The sequence below is a fragment of the Netta rufina genome (genome assembly GCF_964035555.1).
Source record: "Netta rufina genome assembly, chromosome: 4".
In the NCBI taxonomy this organism is placed as follows: domain Eukaryota; kingdom Metazoa; phylum Chordata; class Aves; order Anseriformes; family Anatidae; genus Netta; species Netta rufina.
Window position 1 is genome coordinate 60,968,704 of NC_140127.1, and position 22,059 is coordinate 60,990,762.

The 22,059-nt window shown below is 39.5% G+C and overlaps 3 protein-coding genes across 4 annotated transcripts in view; 1 reads left to right on the forward strand and 2 right to left on the reverse strand.

Annotated features, from left to right (window-relative positions):
• FAM184B (family with sequence similarity 184 member B) overlaps nucleotides 1-3,773 on the forward strand; it is a 39,271-nt gene extending 35,498 nt beyond the window's left edge. The window contains exons 8-11 of one of the 2 annotated variants that reach the window (XM_084285955.1): nucleotides 357-474; nucleotides 642-746; nucleotides 1,432-1,631; nucleotides 3,128-3,773. In XM_084285955.1, coding sequence (XP_084142081.1) covers nucleotides 357-474; nucleotides 642-746; nucleotides 1,432-1,631; nucleotides 3,128-3,218 — 514 coding nt within the window. In that variant the 3' untranslated portion in view covers nucleotides 3,219-3,773. The remainder of the gene's footprint in view (nucleotides 1-356; nucleotides 475-641; nucleotides 747-1,431; nucleotides 1,632-3,127) is intronic. The other variant, XM_084285956.1, reaches the window with a different exon arrangement.
• On the reverse strand, nucleotides 3,326-5,760 carry MED28 (mediator complex subunit 28). The gene is made up of 4 exons (XM_084285957.1): nucleotides 5,546-5,760; nucleotides 5,396-5,462; nucleotides 5,084-5,196; nucleotides 3,326-4,626 (listed from the first exon to the last, which is right to left on the reverse strand). Exons 1-4 carry the CDS (start codon nucleotides 5,711-5,713, stop codon nucleotides 4,429-4,431), a joined length of 546 nt encoding a protein of 181 aa, XP_084142083.1. The 5' UTR covers nucleotides 5,714-5,760; the 3' UTR covers nucleotides 3,326-4,428.
• A 659-nt stretch (nucleotides 5,761-6,419) lies between these two features.
• On the reverse strand, nucleotides 6,420-20,121 carry LAP3 (leucine aminopeptidase 3). Its single transcript, XM_084286643.1, has 13 exons — nucleotides 19,951-20,121; nucleotides 19,361-19,476; nucleotides 18,953-19,007; nucleotides 17,435-17,540; nucleotides 15,380-15,539; nucleotides 13,683-13,847; nucleotides 12,937-13,095; nucleotides 11,975-12,099; nucleotides 10,497-10,585; nucleotides 9,710-9,812; nucleotides 7,860-7,939; nucleotides 7,034-7,146; nucleotides 6,420-6,936 (listed from the first exon to the last, which is right to left on the reverse strand). Exons 1-13 carry the CDS (start codon nucleotides 20,038-20,040, stop codon nucleotides 6,738-6,740), a joined length of 1,560 nt encoding a protein of 519 aa, XP_084142769.1. The 5' UTR covers nucleotides 20,041-20,121; the 3' UTR covers nucleotides 6,420-6,737.
• Nucleotides 20,122-22,059: the final 1,938 nt, after the last annotated feature.

Sequence of the window (22,059 nt, forward strand, 5' to 3'; positions counted from 1 at the left end):
TGGAATTAGGCTGTAGATTCTAAGATTATTGGTAAGGAAAACAACAACAACAACAACAACAACAAATATGGGTACAGATATGCATAGATATGGTGATAGAGATTTTTCTCATTATTGAGATTAGCAATATGATGGGCAAGCTTGATAGCATCTTACTTCAGGGAATGGATTTAACACTGGACAGACAATTTGCTTTGGAACTCCACAACATTCCATGTTCTATAAAATGCTGTTTTATCAGAGTTCTGCCTATGTCCCTATGTCCTATGCTTGGAACTTAACAGTACAAAACAGGTATTGCTTGAACCTGGCCTAAAGAAGTGTTTTTGCTAGTCTGCAATCTTTCTTTCACACAGACTTAATGAATTAGAAGAAAAGACAAGAAAGCAGGAGTCCAGACCAGAAGATATACAACTTATAAGCTGTCTGCAAGATAAACTAAGTGAGAGAGAAGAGCTTATTAAGCAGCTGGTGGTAAGATTTCCTTCTACATACACATATATACTTCGGAATCTGTTGGAAGGTTCTATTCAGTGTTTCACACATTGCTTTTGATGAATACTTTCTTTCTGCTCTGCAATTCTTTGAAAAAATGTATGTTTCTGTACCAAAGAGGCACACGTAATTTTCTTTTTCATCAGGAAGGAAGAAAATTTCACCATTCGCTTTTAGCCAACACTGAATCTTACAGGAATCGATCATTTTCTTTCAACCCTACTCAAGGATGCTTGACTCCTTCTACAAAGGTAAGATAGGCAATTCAATTAAAATCACAAATCATGATATTTTGTTGCTATTTGAATAATACAGATGACAAGGGCAATAAAGGTCCTGTTAATTTCCTACTGTTATTCAGTAGAACTCCAGGAAGCCAACCTATAATGAGGTGCTGAGTAAAACATAAATTCAGTAGAAGTATGTAAGCACATGGGTACAAGTATTTAAGCAAATATAAAGCAGTAGACCCCCAAGGAGCTCAGTCCTTGGAATAAGTACAGCCACTGACTGCAGGTAATTGTGAGTTGTTACTTTGATATCATACACATCAAGCAAAATTATGAATTGGGTTTGGGTAACACAGGATTTGTCCCTGGTCATTCCAGCCCCTCTGTATGATACCATATATAAACTGTAAGAACAGTATGTTGGTGGAAAGCACTTAGCTCTGAGTATCCCTGCAAATCTATTGGCTTTGATATATCTAAAACCTCAAGGTCAAACACGCAAGTTGTTTTAATTGGACTGCCTAACCCCTGGATCCTCACAGTGTACCTGAGAATTTATTTTAAATGGCTATAGAAAAATATGGGACCCTTCATTTTTGGGTGCTCCTCACAAGATGTCTAAGAATGAAGTATTGTTGAGTTTTTATAGTACAAGGTGTGAAAAAAACATGCGTGTAATGCAGTTTTCTGTCATGATAAAAAACAGCAGAAGAGACCAGTGGAGGTGCCCAGCCGTGTTGTCAGTGTTCCAAATTTAGCTTCCTATGCAAAGAGCCTTTTGAGCTGTGACTTGAGATCAAAAAGAAGTGCTCAAATAACAAAGTCTACGAGCTTAGACCGGAGTCCTAGCTGCCTCCAAGTGGGCTCTCCACCAGCACAGACCTCCGACAGCAGTGCTGCTACAAGGTATTTGTCTGTTTTGAAGTGACTTACTTGTAAGATGATAACTGAATAAATATTCTGCATCTTGTAGGCATTCAAATGCATTAGACACTTGGAAATAAACAATGGTGTAAGGTTCCTGCCCTGCAGTGAATTCCATGTGTCCAGTTTTCTGCAGACAGATCCAGAACTTAACTGCAGAAGTAGGCTATAATCACTGCCCAGCAGAGCTTGTGATTGCAGTCCCTCCAGATACAAAGGAAGATGAGAGGAGCTGCAAATATTTGAAAAAGAATATGGTTAATAGTGAACCTGGCCTTAAAACTCTGAGTACATATTGGTGATTCTATTAAGGATTATTTTCTTTTTTACTTTTGTTTCCTTGCTTTGCACTTGGATGATGTAGATGACATTTTTATTTTAGAAGACATTTGAATGAACCTAGGCAAAGGATTTTGAGACTTAAAAATTGGTTAGCAGATACTTAATAGTCTTCCAATGTCACACATCAAGGTCTTTTGCTGTTCTTGATTTCCAACTTGGTGTATCGTGTTTTTTCTCTGAAAAGTTCTTTCTTTTGAATTCAAATGTAATATTATTTAAACAACACTAATTGTTTAATTAATATGCTAATATTAATAATGCCAATATTTAAACAATGCTTAGTAGTTTCCAAATATAAAAATATGAGCGCTATACTTCAGGACAAAAGCCAGTCTTCTCACCTATGTCCTTGGTGGGCACTAGTTAGACTGCACGCTGCATGCTGCAGTTCTTTCCTGGAAGGCAGATGGTGCTGCCTGCTGCCAAAGACAGTAACACAGGACGCTGGCTGAGGTCCAGTTGGGCAATTCCTTTATCTTAAAGATATAAGCATTCTGTGTCATCCTAGATAACTGCCAAGGCAAATCAGATTTGTATTTTAAAGGGAAATATACAGGGACACTACGGACAGATTGGCTGATACTTATTCCTTTAAATCAGACAGTTATAATTGAACTCATATTTGCTACTGTAAGCTAAGTGAAATTAATGTAGATTAAAAAAAAAAAATCCTGAATCCTGAAAAATCAGGGTTTATGTAATAGGATCAATTATTATAGAGGCCACTTAATATTAAGAAAATATTCAGTTCCAAATAAAATTTCTATTGATGTTTTTTCATGCATAAACTGTATATTTTTAAGAATACATTTGGGCTGCCCTTTTCTGATTTTCAGTATTCCCCCTTATTGAAGCATCCATATTTTTGAGATGTCAAAAAATATGTTCAAACATTTATTCATAGCTGCTTAGCCCTTTGTCACCCTCCTCTGACTTAATACCAGTGCTGTTAGTCCAGTCACCTGGCTAGCACTAAAGTCCCACTAGAAGTTGCAGCTGGCACCTTCTGGCCTCACACACGTCATCTAAGAACAGGTCCAATCATTGAATTTTAAGTTTTTCCATGAAATTAAGTGTTAAGTATTAGTAAGATTGTAAGCAATGCTAATGTTGCTAATGTTTGTTTATTTGCACAGGACACACGGCAATGAACCACCACAAACTAAAGACAACCAAACCCAAGACCCTCAGCATCAAGAATGGTTTACTAAATATTTTTCATTTTAAAGCAAGTTTACTTATTCCTCAGAATTACTAGAAAAGCTGTTTCTGTTTTCTCTTAAGGAATGATAATACAATGTATGATTTATGAAAAAAAAAATCAAACATGATTTCCAAGTAAATAAGTAGGGACGACTATGCTTATATCAAATTAAAATGAAATTACACGTATGGATTTCAGTAAAATGCATTTTTTAACAATCTCTGTGAAAAATGAAGAAAATAAAATCTGCATTTTGTTATGTGAAAATTTTTATTCAAGATAATGTACTACTCTACAATTACATGAAATATGCAATTTGTTCCCTGAAATGTCCTGTCAGAGGGACCCCAACTGAAGACGTTTCTTACATGCTTCCTGTAGGTTGTATACTTGCTTCATCAGCTGCTTAAAACCATTTCTGCATATAGTAATGCAATTTTATATTTGTAAGTTTTTTTTTGTTGTTAAATTTGTTTTATGCTGTAAGGCATGTGACATACATCCGAGAGTAGCATGCTTATAGCCATCTGTTTTAGAAATACTTTCTGGTTTGCTTAATAAACTGGTTTGTATAGTCACTATTGCCATGTATTCCTGGTGCACCTTGTCACATATAACAGTCAATCGGCCTAATAAATCAGGATAACATCTAAGTATGAACACTAAAATTTGGTTGTAAACCAATGATTTCCATGTTTTGCACAATAGTGCTGTTATGGTAACACATCAGTCAGACTGATACTGATACACTGAGAGGTTCCAAATTTATGGGAGATGCATGTTTGCGATTTTGTACAATCAGTATTGTTCTCATGCCCACTGAAATGCAAAGTAGGTGGATGACTAAACTTATCAAATTATGCCAACCAACTCATTGCTGGGGAGGAAAGGTGTTATTCTTAAAAGAAGACACCCATAAAGAAATCTGTATATCTTGAGTGCCTTTCATGAGGGGAGTGAAAGCCCAGTGGAGACGGACAGTTCACTTCAAAAAAGCACACTCTTTATCTGAACTACATACAATTCAAAGGGTGCTTCTACAATGGCACTGAAGGATAATTACTGGATCACAAAACACTTAATTCTCAAGCATTTTTTTGGGGGGGAAAAAAAAAAAGATAATTTATTTCACTTAATTCTGTCTTAACTCATTATATTTATTGTACAAATTACTTTATACAAAAAGTATATGCTTTGCATCATTCAAAACATTTAACTATGTAAATTCAAAGATCATGTTTGCTTCATTGGAGCAGGAATATTAGCAGACGCCTGTTCTAGGTAAGCTAATGGACCCTGAGGCATTTCTGCAGGTTTTTTGTGTTGCACACTGATGTCTTCTAGGACCTGTTGCCAGTGTCGCAGTTTACTCAAATGCTTCTGAATTAATGCTTCTTTTCTCTGCAATTCATTTCTTAACTCTGAAACATCCTATAAGTGAGAAAATAGGTATTAGTAAGTAAATAGTATTCCTAAGAGTAATAAACAACCTCAAATAAAGTGCATGTAATTTTTAGCTTAAGTTTTCACATTTATCTTATAGGAATTCTAACACTGGAAAAGCACTTAAGACAGAAAGCACTGCAGATGCTTTTCATTCTGTTTGCCTAGGTCATGTATTTCAGAGCTCATTACTTCCAACATTTCTTCAGATGAATCATTCGCCCTTGTGCTCCAATGCTCCCCAGAGCAGCAGGCATCTAGCTTCTCCAGGTCTGGGGCAAGAGCTACCTTAACAAGTATGTTTTACCAACTTTAGATACAGCATCACGTTGACAAACCCAGAATTAGTGTGAATGAGGTGTTCTAACTGTACTGGTACACAGCATACCTGGCCTGGTATGATATAGGCAAACTAATTAAAGCATACAAACTCATTTAAGCATACCTCTTTAATTACTTGTTCTGGTTTCTGGACTGACAGCTGCAGTCTTTTTTGTAGGAAAAAACACTCGGTTTGCCTTGCAACATCCAGGAATTTCTGGATGCACTGATCAACACCTAAACATGGAACACCAGAATGGAGAGAACAGATTCCCAAAACATCATTACAGGCTGATATTGTTTATCTGTATATACATGTTATTAACAACACCTTTTAGAGTATCTTCTAGGAAGAGACCCTTTAGGTGTGCTAAGAGGGACTTTAAGGGCAGGTATCCCAAAGCAGGGATACCCGAGCCCCCCGCCGAGCGCTCACCGGTGCGGATCTCCTCCTGGTCGGTGCCGTTCACGTAGTCCTGGCTCACCAGCGAGGCGAAGCAGGCCTGAGGAGAGAAGCACCGCCGTTAGAGGAGGTCGCGCCGCCCCGGCCGGCCGCAGCCTCCCCCCATCCCGCCCCGCCCCTCACCTCGAAGGACGCTTCCAGCTCGTCCACGAGCGTGTTGTTGGGGTTGCGAGGCCCCGGCGGAGGCGGGATGAGGCCAGCAGGGCCGGGTCCCCCGGGAGGTCCCGGCGGCGGTGGTGGCGGCGGCCCCGGCTGCTGGTTGGCGAACATGGCGCCCAGCGCGCCCGCCATGGCGGCCGCCTCCTCTCACGGCCCGCGCCTGCGCCCCAGCGCCTCAGGCTCGGGGGTGGCGAGTCCCTCCTCCCGCCGGGCGTTACCTCAGCTCGGGGCGGCAAATATAAAGTAAAATAAAATAACGTGGAAATGTAAATAAGGAATTAAAAATAAAAAAGGGAGCAAAAAGGGCATTCCTGGCCCGAAACTCCACCTCCAGCCCCTGTCCGGCTGCAGCTTCTGCCAGCCCAGCGTTCCAGGAGCTCTGTGCCTGGAGCCCCAAATTCCAAACTTGCAACCCCCCCACCGCACATTATAAACGTTAAATCTGGTTGATGTTTCCACTGGTTCTGGAACTACTTTCATTGCCAATCACTTTCATTTCAGTGATGGTGTAACATGAATAAACTGCCTAGCAACCTGGCTGGAAAACTTTCTTCTTTCAGTCATTACTATAGTCAGAGAACACAGGAAGTCTTAAAAAATTAGCCATAAGAGCATATCCTACTTAATTTTGTGCTGAAGCCATGCAGCAGTATATAAAGGGTGGTAGTGCATCATTTCTACCTCACAGCACACCCAGGATAGCTTCCATTTTTCTTTCTTCTCAGGGAACTTTTATCAACAACCCTCCAGCATTACCTTTCCTACTCCGTTAGTCACCCAAAACAGAGACACAGCTACACCACCCCCCTATCGTTATTTCCCTCTAAATCAACAGATGTACCCACACAAATAGGAGATTTATTGATTACAATAATTATGCTTACTTTACATACAAAAGAGGAGCTCAGGTATTTTCCATGATCATGTTTTGGTATTTAATACCTGACATAGTTCAAACTGCATCTTTTTATTTTAAACTGCATAACAGAGGGAGACAAATCTCAACTTTGAGATGTTCTTACCCAGCAATGACTTACAAAATGTGGGTATAGGTCATCACTATAGTGAAAATATGTTTGGGGCACTCCGTTATTAACACTTTTTAACTTTTTTTTTTTTTTTCTTAAGGCAGAATGGATGATTTTAGAATAGGCATTTATTTGGTATTGTGACTGTCTTGACTTAATCGAGCCGCAAACTCTACTAATGTTCGTGTAGGCCGGCCTGCCATGCCTTTTCGAAGATAGGGCACCTCATCTTTATTGGACATCACACCAGCTATATCCAAATGAGCCCAGTGAGGGGCAGTCACAAATTCTTTCAGGAAGGCAGCAGCTGTGCACGCTCCCCCAGCTCTGTGGGAAGCAGAAAGATGGTGTTACTTTAGAAACAACACAAACAGCACAAACAATAGACTAATACACTGAAGGGAAAGGCTGTTAGCACATCTACCTGCTGTACTTTCCAATGTTACTCAGGTCTGCAAGAGGACAATCCGTTACTTGCTTGGTGTAATGTTCAAAAAGAGGCATTCTCCATACTCGGTCTCCTGTCAAAATGCTGGCCTGAAAAAGAACAACAATAGTTGGGGTAAAGTTCACTATGGTAGTTTTGGTGTTTCCCCACCCCACCTTTTTTTTTTTTTTTTTTAAAAAAAAAAAAAAAAAAAAAAAAAAAAAAAGCTGCATTTGTAAGCACCACCACTATGCATGCTTATCTTCGGCTTTGATTGGTCTGAAACTCTGAAACACACTGCAAGCAGAACAATGAAGCCTCCTTTTTGGGTACTTTAATGGTAGTCAACAGGCAAAAATCTAAAGAATACTTTTCCCCCCGCAATATATTTTTTTTCTGGTAATGTATATATTCTCAAATGCTTCCCTTCAGAGGCTTCCTTTATCTATCACACTTCAGTCACTCACAAGGCCTCTGAATTTCTCTTGGTATTGCTAAGCAAGACCAACAATCTTTGTTAACAAAAACTAATTACTGTCAGTAGTGCAAAGCTTATGCATATGCAGTAAGTTATCAAAGGGTGCAGATACTTGAGATAATGATTCATACTTTCTGCTGTATGATACTAAACCTCACTAAAGAGCCAGTAATTAATAGTCATCATTATGTATTTTTCAATTAAATGCAATACTAACACACTCCTATGAGATTTCAAAATGTAGTAACATACTTTTTAGGTTGGCATAAAGACTTTCTGTAAAGCGCTGTTTAGCGATGACAACTATTACTGAATTATTATTTGATAATAATGTTGATGGCCTACCTCATAAAGGTGATTCCAAAGCCAAGATGAATTTGTGAACACTCCAGTCGCAGCAGATCCCAATGCAACATCCATGGCACCTACAGAAAGACATCCTGAAGATTATACAATGAAGGCAAAGGTGGACTTGAGCATGGACTCTGCATCCAGACTCCTCACTGTACTTTCCTTTTCAATTCTCATTATCAGTGACTTCTAAAGTCCACAAGCCAAAGATTTTGATACACTTATATTTATTTTTAAAAGCTCAAAAGTTTTTTTTTTTTTTTTAAAAGTCTACATAATTGAAGAGGACAAGAATTCACAAAAATGATATTTCCACATCTCATAAAACTAGACTTTCTGCTTTCAGCTTGATGCTTCCTAGCAATATGTCTACCATGATGTATTCAGAAATGTCTCTTCTCAAACAAAACAAAACACTCAATTTTATTGTTTTCATATCGAAAATATACATGACTGGGCTTTTTCAATGTTACAGACTTACGCAATTTTCCAGCCGGTATTTTTGCTTTTGTGAATTTCACTTATGTAGATTGTTGCACAACATATGCAAATGTGCTTTAAATAAAAATAATCACTATCAAAATAATACACAATGCCTAAGGCAGAGGGATTACATACATATTTAGTTATTTGTTGCCACAGAAATGCTTCTCTAATGCTGATGCCATTTATGGCACTCAATCCCCAGAGAGATTTAAAAAACAAACAAATGAACAAAAAAACTTTAACAAGAATGGTACGTCAAAAGAAATTTCTGCGGGAGCTGTCCTCCTTTCTATTTGTGCCCAGGAATTCCCAACACAACAGTCTGTAGTGGCAGCAGCCTCTTTCCTGTATCATGCCTCATATAGAAATATTGCCATACAAGCCAACCATCTTAACATAAGCATCCCTTCTATCTAGGGACATTTTCCACAGCATTTGAACTTGTAAAGCTTACAGAACATGATTTAAAGCCCCAGTTTCTATATAGAAAGATTATTCTTCTTCTCAGCTTATTCGTTAAGCAACACAGAGGACTCCTATCTGAACTACTCTTCCATGTTTGCTCACCTTTCAGGTGAAGTCACTTCACCCATGACAGCTTGTTGCTGCCGTTCATAAGATGCATACACCATTAATGCTATCTTTGCAGATTTTAGATTTAAAATTATAGCTTCATTCATATATAACTTGTAGAGATAAAACAATTAAAACACATTTTTTTCATGCCTGAAAGTGTGCAAAGAGATACTTCACTGGAATGACTTCCTGTGAAGATGATAATGACTCTCCTACTACATGGAATCATGGACACCTGAGGTAGCTCAGCAAATGGAAGAACTGGTGCTGGGTAGCTCAGAACTCAAAGTGCTAAGAGGCTGTTCATAATGGAGCTATTTTGGCTCCAGCATGGCCAGTACTGTATGGAACTGGAAAGAGTCTTCCACAACCATGCCAGTTTCTTTGCACCAAACAGGAGCTGGAAGTTCTTCACTCAGATGTTGGGTGACAGAATTGTCTGGAAACAATCATTAAGTTCACCCAGAAACAGATCCACCTGGCACTACTGTGCAGAAACATCCAAGCCTGCACAGGTTTTCCTGAGCTTATTACTGCCAGCCCAGCTCCACGTGCACTGTTCAGCATGTATCCTGCATGCCAATGCCTGCCAGTCCTGGAGACACGCAGCTGAAGAAATTGTTAGAGCATTAACTCTGCAAGCTCTTGTCCTACAACATGTAAAATCATCTCAGCTGCTTTTAAATTTAGGCTGAATTTGTATACATAGTGCAGCTAATCCATAGCCAGTTAATAACAAAGACCTGACGTCTAAAATGAAGCAGGGAAGGGAGACTGCTTACCTGTCAGTGTTGCAGCATTCACAATAGCCCTGGCATTAAAATTGTGGGCATAACAGAGAGCATCAGCTAATAGCAGCCTTCCTTCTGCATCTGTGTTGTCAACCTTCAGGTGCAAAGTTAACAAAAATACATTAACTACTATAAACATCCCTTTAACTGACTTATTTCTTACATATTCTCTTAAACAGCTGTCAGATTGTGAATGCACTGTCACAGGCCCCAAGAGCTTAAATCAAAATTTACTCAGTTTCCTCAGAAGGGCCTGGAGGCAGGAGAGGAGCCCCAGTGCAGCGCATGGGGCAGGTCACCACTCCCAGCAAAGGCCCAGCAACCCCCAGGGCTGTTTCAGAGCAAGCAGAGAGATATGGCCCATGGAAACAGCAAGAAACAAGAGGGATCCACAACAAATCATAGATGCATGCCTGGTAACAGTTTCTTGTTAAAATAAATCAATAACCCCATTGCTTCTTTCTCCTTTCAGAGGAAGTTTATGATTTTATTTTCTAGCACATTCACTAAAAGTTACCATAGTCTTCAGTTTTTCCTAGTGATTTCTAAAACATGCCTAACCTCTTCAATGTTTATATTTGAAAGAATCCTATGATAGCAATTTCTAATTAATAACTTAATTTCTAATTAAACTAATACTTCTTACATTTGTAAAAACACTACACTGGCACTATATATCTTTATAAAGGGTCTTTTCAAATACGTACTCTGACTACGTAACTCAATCAATTAAACCAATTTACCAAAAGTATTCAAAATCCAAGTTTCAGATGCATACCTGTATTGTTTTTCCATTCTTGGCTCTAACTACGTCCCCAGGCTTGTTTGCCTTACCACTGGGCATATTTTCACAGAGGGGTGCCAAACCTCAGAGAGAAAAAGGAAAAGTGCATTACTGGTTTCTTTCTCCGGAAAGAAGCAGAAAAAATATTTAAGAAAGAAAAAAAAAAAAAACACCTTAAGAAAGCAATATTATTCTCATCTTGAATTATGTTCAATAGGTGAGTTTTCGTGATCACTGGAAGACAGCTGATCCAGTTTTCAGTTGGTGCCATTTCTCTGCATGGTGCACCACAAAATTCTTTCACCTACACCATTTTAACACTAGGAGTTACTTCTACTTTATGCCTAGGCAAGTGAGAGCAGAAAAGGTTTAAAATTTACTGAAGCTCCTGTCAACAAATAGCATCTCATGTGTTCCATATATGAACAATTAGTCACATGTAAAGGGATTTCTTTCTGAAAATAAAAATTTCTACTCTCTAAGCTGTTCAAGCTCTGCTCATTGTGTAATGTCAAGAGGGATCCAAGGAATTGCCACAGAATGCCAAGCGTAAGAGCAAACAGAGGTGCAAAAGAGTCAACATCAAAACTACAAATGGAATAATGAGATGAAAGACTGTCCATCTTTCCCAGGGAAAACCTGCTCCTGTGTTCTGCTCAGAGAACAAGGAGTATGAGAATTGTGATCGACCACTTTTCAGTGGAGTGGCAGAGAGAGACTTTTGTTCCACTGTTTTCTGCTTAGCACTTCCTATTCTGTGGGAGGAATCTCCTAAGGATGTGTGGTTCATTGCCCTCTACTGGTTGAAGCATGTAAGCGACTAAAACATTAGTTGCCTGAAAGTTACAGTACTCAAACATAAAAACCTAGAATGGATTACATGTTACCAGTGACTGTTTCTTTTAAACAACAGATCCTGAATCAGCCAATTCTAGCTTTGCAACATCTCTGCTGAAAAAAATAATCAGTATTCTTGAATTCTGAGCACTATCAGAAAGCTTTTTTGTTGCAGCTGTTTTTAAGTTTCTGCTGAGACATTCACATAAGGAAACAAAAGCTGATCCCTTATCCTGTTCAGCTGGTGCAAACACTCATGGAAGTAGTTCACCTGCTTTTTATTTTTAATTGTTTTTACAGGTATCCACATTCCTTCTTGGAATGAAATAGCAGAACTTCTGCAAAACTTGTTGAAAACAAGTTTATCAACAAGTCTCTCCTCCTAAGATCTAAAAATCATGCCCTCAAAATTTGTATTCTTTCAGTATTTTATTCAAGCAAAGCTAGCGATTTTTGATAAGCAAATAAAGACAGAAGAGAAGCTAAGAAAATGAATGAGATGAGCAAGTCTGAAAAAGCCTGACATTTCTGTAGGACAGAATGTCTTACAGCAATGGCTGATACTAGGAAAGGACCTTGTCTAAACAAAGCCTTGTAAAATTAAGATTTTCAGATTCTCACACAAACACACTTACCAATTATGTTAAGAGGTAGATTTAACGTTGCTGCAGTCACAATGGCCGAACAGACAGTTGCTGCCCCTCCCATATCTGCTCTCATCGCATCCATACCTGATGACGGCTTCAGTGAGATGCCACCACTGAAATGAGCAGAACAGTATCATCAACATGGAGGAGCTGGGCATTACATATGTTGATTATACTCTGTCCATCAGTGTGTTTCAACACCAAAATGTCAGTAAACACTAGGCTCTGTTTTCAGATTCTCTTACACACATACTGAAAACACAAGGAATCTAGAAAAATTCAGGTGATCTGCACTGGACTAAAAAAATAGACATTTTTCTCATGTGCTCAATGGTCTTCATAACAGCAGAAGAGCACAAAACGAGCATAAAACAGTAGACTTGGTAAAACCAAGCATATGGAAGGAGAACAGATTAATAAAATGTTCAGTAGTTATAACTGTTGTTATTTCCTATTAAAGAAATTGCTGCAAAGAATGAACTGTTTTTACTTTAAGCATGAACTAGATGTCCAGTGACAGACTGCAACTCTAAACACTTAACTTTTTCATCCCAAGGTTTCCTCAGGCCAAGAAAAAAGAAGAAGACACTAAGTTTTGTTTTCTTTCCTTCTAGCTTTCCATTTTCCCCTTACAGACCAAAGGCATATCAGTTCTACTTATTTCAATCACTCAAGCTTGTCTCATCCCCAGCAAAAGCAGCACAACCTACTAAATTTGGCAAGTTCACTGGAATGGCATTGAAAGATGTGCTGAGCAACGAAAAAGCAGCTCTGTGTTGAACATGAAGAGCAGGGGGGCACAAGGAAAGCCTCACCTCTGTGTTTAAGGGGATTGCAGTCAGAAGCGTGCATCTCTTGGTTGAATTACACAACTCATCCCTCTGTGCTCCATCCTTTAAAAACTGAAACAGAGCATTCCCCCAAATTATTCAAGATATTACCACACATACCTGTCAAATGTAACTCCTTTTCCTACAAATACCAAAGGAGGGTCATTTGCATTAGCACCACCTAAATAGTGGATCTCCAGAAAGATGGGAGGTTCAGCTGAGCCCTTAGCTACACTCAGGAATGCTCCCATCTGTTGTGTTGCTATCCAAGACTCTGGCCTGAAATAGAAATATATACGTGTAAGTTTAAATTGGACACTTTGACCAACGCGTTCTGCTTGTCTGTTTTTAAAAATCACAATTCTTGAAAGTTTGTACACAAACTATTAATTCCACTTTAGTTAGCTGAATTGGAAACCTCATTTAAATGCCACCCTTATTACTACTTTTGTGAAGCAGAAAAATACTGCCTCCAAGTTCTTGCCTTTTTTTTTTTTTTAGTAAGACTAAACTATACTTTCTGAAAACAAAAGGTATTAGGAAAAAGGTACCTAGTATTTGTAGATTATTCACTGATTCTTCATCAGGCTTCTTCTTTCACAGCACATGTCAATTAAGCAATTAATTGATGGCATGGCTAACTGGTAATCATTTTATTGTGTCACAGTAACTTGCTTACACTACTAGCTAGAAGCTCGCCTTCTAAATGTTGAGAGGAGCCTGCAGTCTGGGTACCTTTATCGCTTTTAGCCAACAACTTTACCTGCTTTTGTCATTTGAAATGGCAGAATGAAAACGAGAGCATGTGACAAATTTGGCATGGAAGGTTTCTTACCCTATAAAGGAATCATTTGAATGTATTTTACCTTATATGGACCTTCACGTTGCTGCTGAAACCCCTGAGCTTCTGTTCAATATATTCAGCAAATTTGACTGGAGTTATATAATTGGCTGGAGCCTCCATCAGGTACCGAGCGAGGTTCTGACCCTCAGCATAGATAACACCTTTCTGCCAGGCTTCACTTCCAGCACTAAAAAACACCATACAACAATCATGATTGTACAAAAGTAAGATAATATCAGCATTTATTTGTTCTCTCCCATCTGAAAATACGGTATTATTAATACAGGGGAATTAAGAACCTCTTATTACCCTTCCTACAAGGAATTTAGGATGAGATCCAATGTGTATCTAGTTTAATATCTCATCTCTGGTTCCAGTCAGAGCCAAATGCTTCAGAGAAAGCTAGAAGAATCCTAGAGCAGACAGATGTAAAATTATCTGATATATGTGGTCTTGTCCTAATCCTTACTAGTCAGAGATTGTCTTGATCTTTAAGCACATGGTTTAATATCCCTTCCAAAATTTGTAATCGCATTAACTACAACACCCCTGAAAGTTTTTATTTACCGTACAAAGCCTCTGAGTCTGTTTTTCAATTTGCTTAAGTATGATTATATGATAAGAGTGGAACTTGGACTTCAATTCACAGTGCACTAAAGACATTTCGCTAATAAAAGATAGAACAAACATTCAAAAAGCTGACTGCATAGGAAATAGGGATCTCTGATTATTTTGCAACACTACTAGTACATAACCTCTCATTTTACTGAGACAGAACTAAAAGACTTGCTTATTTGCTTTAAAAGATGCCACGAAGCAGGGGATTAAGTTGGATTCTGCTCTCAAAAGAGCAATACAGGGCAGATGGAAGCCAAGAAGAATATAGAAACATTGCTTGGATATGCAGAGATGGAATTAAGAAGCCAAATCTCACCTAGAGAGAAACTAGCAAAAAGTGGGAAAGGCAACAAGAAGGCTTCAGCTGGTACATCATCAGCAAAAGGGTCAGGATATCGGTGTCCCATTGCTAAATGGGGCTGGCAATCTAGAGAACACTGAGAAGCCTGAGGTTCTCAATGCTTGCAATCCCTCAATACTTCTTGCTTAGTAATACAGTTTGGAGAAGAACAGTACACCCATGGAAGCAAAAGCCCTGATACTACTTTCTGCCCCCAAGAAGCAAAACCCTTGATACTATTTTCTGCCCTCAAGGAACAGTGATGTTTACTTAAAGTCTGTAAGCACCACAGCTTTTCTTCTTGCATCTTGTTCTGTGAATGCAAATATAAGAGATGAACTATGTAAGACACTCATTATGGCATGGTCTGGTCTCATTTAGCATTTCCTAATTATCAAAAGGATTTATTCACTTACAGAGTTTGAAATACCTCTGCTCCACAATTTTATCATGCAATACTAGTATAAGTCCTTGTACATCAGAGCAATCTTTCAAGTAGTTTTTTACTTTTATTTTTATCCTGGACCCTCTTTTCTATGAAGCAGCATTTATTTACCCTTATCCTCAAAACACAGCATACTAACATAACCTATGGAGCAAACACTATGAATATACCTGATGTGTAAAATACTTAACTCCTTGAATTTCCCTAAGACAGAAATTGCTGCTAGACCTATTCTAACATTTCTATTTCATTCTCATGCACAAGCATGCTCAGTTTTATAAACAAACAAATATGCAAGCTTTCCTTTTGCCATCACCTTCCATGAAGCTGAGGAGTAACTGCAGTTTTCTTTTTTTGCTTCAGCTCATTGTATTCATGCAATCCAAGGACAGCACCTTCTGCGGCCGCTTGAGCATCTCCGCAAGGGTCCACTTCAACACAGGGGATTTCCAGATCTTGGATCTGTCTACAACCAACTGAAAAACACAGTATGGAATTAATAGGCCAAGTAGTGCACAGAAGAGCAGAACAGGTGTCTGATGTGACCAATGTAATACTTCAAGGAAAGTATTCAAGGAAAAGAAAAAACAGCTTTACACGAGATATCCGAGTTTAAAAGTAAATAAACAAAAAAGATCATGTAGTAAAATAATTTAAAATGCTAGTGACCGTATATTGACAAGTTTTGATAATTTTTTTGATAAGTTTCAATGATCAAGCCATTTAACAAGAGTAAGAAGGAAACTTCACAGTAGTTCTGATTCCTTTAAGCTCACACCACATCAAAGAAAACCTCTATCATTCTGGAGTGTTATGGGTTGTGAAGACCTACAGTTATCAAAAATTTGCCCTGATTTTTTTTCCTAAGACTAAGTAACTGTTCTTTTCTGACAAAGAAGCTCATACACTATTTTATAAACATTATTAAAAAACAGACATAATTCCATACATTTTACAGTGTTTTTACAGAAAAATTTAACTGTTTTGGCAGCTGGCGAGACAATGTGGGTTAGCCCTTTGGACTAAAGGGCAAAGCCAACACACAGAGATTCACTTTCCTCATTATTACAACTGTCACAGATGTATGACTGACCTCCTGTCTCAGATTATAACCATTATGGTGAGAACTCTTTATTCTTGTTTTATACACAGTTAGATGCAAAAATCAACCCCTAATTAAAACAGAAGACCTTTTACTGGGTCTGGCTGAGCTGGAGTTAATGTTTTTCATAGCAGCCTCCATAGAAGTTTTAGATTTTTGATCAAAATGGTATTGATTACACAACAACATTTTGGCTATGGCTGAACAGTGCTCAAACAGCACCAAGACTTTCTGCTTCTCACTGTGCTCCCTACCCCAGTGAATAGGCTGGGGGTAGGCAGGTAAATGGCACGGATCACAGCCAGGACTTCTGACCAGAACTATCTAAAGGGATATTCTGTATCACCCTCATCACAAATAATAAAAGCTTGGTAGTAGGGACAGGCAGATACTGTTTTTCAAAGTAGCCACTGTTCAGAACTGGCTGGACATTGGTCAGCTTGTGGGAGGTGCTGAGCGATAGCTTTTGCATAACGTTTTCTTTCCTTAAATTATTAAACTGTCTACCTTGGCTAACAAGTGGTTCCTGCTCTTTTCTTTTACTCTTCTTATTCTCTCCCTGTCTCACTGAGGGGAAAGTGAGCAAACAGTTGTGCGGGTGCTTAGCTGTGAGTTGATGCCCCAACCAGCAATGTCTAAGCTGTAAAGTAATAATTTGTTTGTTATAAGGAGTAACAGCAGGGTTATCAGGTATCTCCGCTACCTACAATTCCTGAAAGTACAGACTTATCACATTGTAACACACCTCACAGTTATACGAGGTGCCCACTGTTACCTTTGTAACACAAAATGCACCACAATTTCAGTAACAGAAAAATAAGAGGCCTTTGCCTGTGAGGGATAAGGAAACATTCTACTTAAGTTGGGAAAGTTATCACTTCACAAAACAAAACTCTCAGTTACAAACTAGAGCAGCAAAAGGAAATCTATATGCATACTTAAGTACAGCACAATCATTAAGTGCTCACTTAATTCTCTCAGGCTTCAAAATCACGGCAATTAAACAAGTGCATTTTCAATACCCCACCATTCAGGAGACGTACTGAAGTTATCTGTCTGCAGGTTGATTTACATGCTGTATAACTTCTTTCTCACTAAGAAAAAATCTCATGAATGTCAATGACAAGTAAACACATTTCCCAAACTATGCAGTATGTTTTGCATTTCAAAACGAAAGCGTATGTAGACTCGCTCTTCAAAAATGGAACATGCTGCACCATTAAAAGGCTTTTCTAGACAAAAAGTTAAGAAAATAAGAAAACAGTTAACCTGCAACAGCTGCACGAATATTTTCTTTGTCTTCATTCCAGTTTTCTTGGTCATTTATTCCAGCATTCTTCTTACCCAAGCCAACTACAGCCACACTTGGAAAGTCCTACACAAAGCCAACACACAAAGAGATTCACTTTCCTCATTATTACAGCCACAGCATGGAGTTGTTACAGACTCCACTTTACCAACCAAACACAGCATTAAAACACACTCAATACTTTCTCTACGTCACACAGCTGATTTCTGCATAAGAGCACCAGTATGGTACCACAATCTTGCACTCCTATTCGTTTGCCACAGGCAGCCAAACAGTTGTCCTGCTTGTCCATTTCACAATTTGTATTGAAGCAGATAGGGCTTTATGCTAAACAAATAGCAAAAGATATTTCTGTCCTTCTAAGTGTACCCATTTTCACTCAGAAGTATGTTCAAGCTAATAAAATCTCTTCAAAGGTCAAAAAATCTCTTCAATCTCTTCTCAAGCCTAGAAGCTGAGCTGAGCTGGTGTGATTAGCCACGTACCAAACCAAAGCTGAACAGAGGTACACAGATCCAGAATTCAGGAAAGTAATGTAGCACAGCAAACTACATTCTTACCTCATAAACTGAAAGTAATGGGCAAAAAGGAAAAGATAACAAAGATGAAAGGAGTGTTTTAAGAACATAGTCAAATTTGTATAACCTTGAGTATGGCTTTATACAAGTGAATAGATTCCCACTGCTCTCAGGAAAAAATGAACTTAATCTTAGACTTTCCCTTACCCTTCCATCACAAATAGCTGCTCTGTCAGCTTATTTATTTATTTATTTGTTTATACACCATAAAGCCTCTTAGTCCACAAGATGGTGGAACTAACATAAACTTGCCAGATCAATGATTCAAGTTATCCTTTTTTAGCTATTGTTATTTTAAACACTAAGGAGAGGTCATTAGGCCAGATTCTACTACATCCTCTTGCAGAGATTTCCAACTCACTTTAGGTCATTCTGTAGGCAGAACTGGCATAACAGGACCTTCAGGGGACTCGATTTCCATGAAATTCATGACAGCCTTTCTACTGAGTACATCACCTGTGTTCTCCACATAGGTATTTTTGCATGGTAGGCATTAATCACTACAAAATGATTTATTTAAAATCATTTACACAGCCCTAACATACCATGTAATTACATACACAAGAGCACCTAGTGTCATATTGGAAGTCTGCCTACCCTCTAGCTATCTGACCAAAAAGGTTCAAGTCGGAAACAGCCAGCTCCATCCAGACACATTAGATGAGTTACGACTTCTCAAATGGCAACAGAAGCTTAACTTTAAGTGGGTGAATCCCCATCTCGTACAACTGTGAAATATCAGGTCTGTGCAGACAAGAGTTCTGCCTGAACAATGGCAGAGAGGGAAGAAAAGTGCAGAGCATTGACACAAGCACAGCAGTGAACCAAGCTTAAGGTAAGATGCACGGGCAAGCCTCACTCATTAATAAATATACATCATGAAAATTCCACCGTTCATACCTGATGCAAACCATGGAACAGGTACGTTTTGCCTTTCTTCAAAGGTGGCCCACAACTACAACACAAGAAGGTTCTTTCAGTAAAGAAGCCTTAACCAGGGTAACAAGGCTTACGGTATACTACATTAACCCCACAACCACATTGAGCTTCTCAAGACTATGCTGGGACACTTGACTCAGTGCTCACTCACAGAAAAGGACTATCCCTATGAGTATTTTGCTTCTCTTTCCTTGATGCTTGGCTTCTGCCACAGGAGTTTCCCTCCAAGCTGCTCATCCTGGTGGGAGCAGATACTAGCCTGAAAAGGGGTGTGGGTTCAAATGCCAACAATGATCAGAAAGACAGCCCCATTCTTATTGGCGTTTTAGAGATACTTTAATCCATTTCAGGAAGGTAGCCAACACTTACACCGACAGAAGTTCTCTCAGCTTTCCCGACACGAGCCTATCGAAAGCATCTCCTGCACTAGTGAGCTGGGCAGCACCTCCATCCTGCTCGCTCGAATAGGCTCCCAGAACGAGGCCCTAGGAAAGGATGCACATTAATGTAAACAGCGTGAAGTTTAGAGACCTGACAGAGAAACAAGCACAACGTTCAGATTGCTGCTGGTTTACGCGTGCATGTCGGCTCATGCACCCATCTGACGTGCAAGGCACAGAGCCACGTGCTGGCGGTACAGGATAAAACATTACAAAGGAGGCACTCGAATACCAATCCCTTCGCCTCCAGAACTCTTGCAATCCGTAATTTGAAGGCACAACAGATTATTTTTTTTTCCCCTCTGCGCCCACCAAACGCGGCTCCTCTGCCTGGAGCCCCGGGGACAGCGCACAGAGCCGCACCGCGGCCGGCCCCGGCTCCCCAAGGCCAAGGGGCAGGCGAAGGAGCCCGGCAGGACACTCACAAACCGCCTGCCCCCTTCCCTCACTTCTCCCGATCCCCACACGGGCGAGAGGGGCCGTGAGGTGGCGGTCCCACAGCTCCCGCTGCCCCCTCACCTTCCCGCCCGCCCCGCGGCTGTAGCCCCGGCCGGGGAGGTGCCCGGCCAGGCGGCGGGCGGCCACCCTCCGCACACACGGCACCAACATGCCCGGAGCTCACAGCCCCGTTGCCTCACAGCTCCGGAGCCCCACAGCGGAGGCAGGCGGCTGTGCCGGCAGCCGACCCCGGCGCGCCGCTCGCCTCATCAGCAGGCGCCGAGCGGGGCGGTGCTGGAGGAAAGGGGAGGGGAGAAAATGGCGGCGCCTCCCCGTCGCCTCTTGAGGTGAACGGTATTGGAGGCAGCGGGCTCGCACCGCTCAGAAAATCCTTCTCCACCCGAAATGATCAAATTTCCAAACATTTTGTAAGCCCATAAGCGACACAGGGCCCGTGGCCTGCACCCCGTTGTTAGCGCAAGGTGTGGGGAGCAGCGGGTGTTACGGCGGAGTTTTGCCCTCTTGTGGTGTGCTCCAGGTTAGCGTTCACACGTGCTGCTGAAGGTGAAACAACTTGTCTTGGAGGCTTACCGCAGCCTTTAAAAACCAGACCTGATATCTATGCAGTGTACTTAATGTACGTGTGAAACACTGAAGTGTAAGTGGTGTATGAGAATTGAAAAAAAAAAAATCTTTCAAATGCAGACAACAAGTTTAAGTTATTTCCCATATAGGGTGGTAGCTTACTTGTATAATATCCTCGCATTTAGGTTCTGAGTGAAAGTGATAATTTCCCAGAATAAAATTAAGAAAACATAGTAAGTGAAAATGAAAGACCAGTGAGACTGACTGTAGCTGTGACAGGAACATTCACACCGGAATATCAGACCAGAATCATCAGTGTGATGTCAGAAGTAGATTTATGCTTTTCTAGCAAGAGCACTGCATGGAGAAAAAGTTTTTGGAGTTTACTGATGTGCGTGGTATCATCTGTGCAACAGCCAGAACAAACACGTCTAATTGAGGACAGCATCATCCAGAGACAGTAACTGAAGGAAATTGCATCCATTTTGATTTACCTTGTAAAATTACTTTTTTTTGTTTGTTTTGTTTTTGTTTTTAATGTTAAATCGTAACTACTAAAAATCTCAAAGTGTTTTAGTAGTTAACCTCATTAATTTTGGAGTGACTCTTATATACAAATAATAGTTTCTTTGTTCTTTGAAGAATGGCTCCATAACTTCTCTACATCCTTCATGGAGCATCTGTATATTCTGCAAGTATTAATTAAATGGGTATTTCCAGTGCGTATTAAGTACTCTTCAATTTTATGGAAAAATAGGATTTTACCCATAATCTCTTTACATTTCTGGACAGATACACTTCATAAATTATTTTGTTTGGGATTTCAAGTTTTCTAAAGTACCCCCAAAGAAGCCTTCATTTCCACATGTTGATTATATTATGCATATGATTAGGTAGGTCTCTATATGAAGCATAACTAAAATGTTTTAATAAGATAACTTTATATCCAGTTTATAACACTTGATATCAAGTTCCAGATTTTCTGAAAGTATTTTATGATGTAAAGGGGAAAGCTGCAAAGGTCTAAGTGATAGAGTTAGCCACTGTTAATCTTTGTTTTAAAACTGTATCACACATAAGTAGCCTGTGCTTTCCCTTAAATTTAGCCCTAGAAATAGGGCTAAATCTTCTTTTTCAATGCAGTTTAATGCTATTGAACGTCTTATATGACCCTCTCAAAAATGTCCAGATAATTCTGAGAAGGTAATTGGCAAACATTCATCCTTTCTGTTTTAAAATAAGCCTATATTATGAAAGATTTATTACAAACATATTTTATTTCTAAACAAAAAAGATACTTAGTTTAGGTGAAATTGTATTATCACCTGTGTTCTAAAATAGCTAAAATGCAGATTTTGTAAAAACTGTGAACTCTATAGGTCAGTTTTGAGAATAATATTTGCAGTATTTGTTTTTCCTGCTTTCCCACACATGCTAATTGCTGGTTTTGTAGACTGACCTTTAAAAAAGTACTGCAGATTTTTACAATTGGCATCTTTACTCATGTCTATACCAAAATTCTCCATTCAAAGCAAAAGCTGACAAGTCAAGAAGCTGTTTCTGTCATGATAGTTCACTTCACCAAAGTAGTCTTATGCAGATTTA

What these genes read in the sequence shown, in the direction of transcription:
- MED28 (XM_084285957.1), bottom strand. Translation starts at nt 5,713, where the DNA reads ATGGCGGGCGCGCTGGGCGCCATGTTCGCCAACCAGCAGCCGGGGCCG. An exon ending in CCAGGAGGAGATCCGCACCG is followed by an intron (nt 5,197 to 5,395) that starts GTGAGCGCTCGG and finishes TTCCATGTTTAG; the next exon opens with GTGTTGATCAGTGCATCCAG. An exon ending in CAGAACAAGTAATTAAAGAG is followed by an intron (nt 4,627 to 5,083) that starts GTATGCTTAAAT and finishes TCTCACTTATAG; the next exon opens with GATGTTTCAGAGTTAAGAAA.
- LAP3 (XM_084286643.1), bottom strand. Translation starts at nt 20,040, where the DNA reads ATGTTGGTGCCGTGTGTGCGGAGGGTGGCCGCCCGCCGCCTGGCCGGG. An exon ending in TATTCGTGCAGCTGTTGCAG is followed by an intron (nt 15,540 to 17,434) that starts GTTAACTGTTTT and finishes TGTGTTTTTCAG; the next exon opens with TTGGTTGTAGACAGATCCAA. An exon ending in TTTGGAATCACCTTTATGAG is followed by an intron (nt 7,147 to 7,859) that starts GTAGGCCATCAA and finishes GTTCTTTTTCAG; the next exon opens with GCCAGCATTTTGACAGGAGA.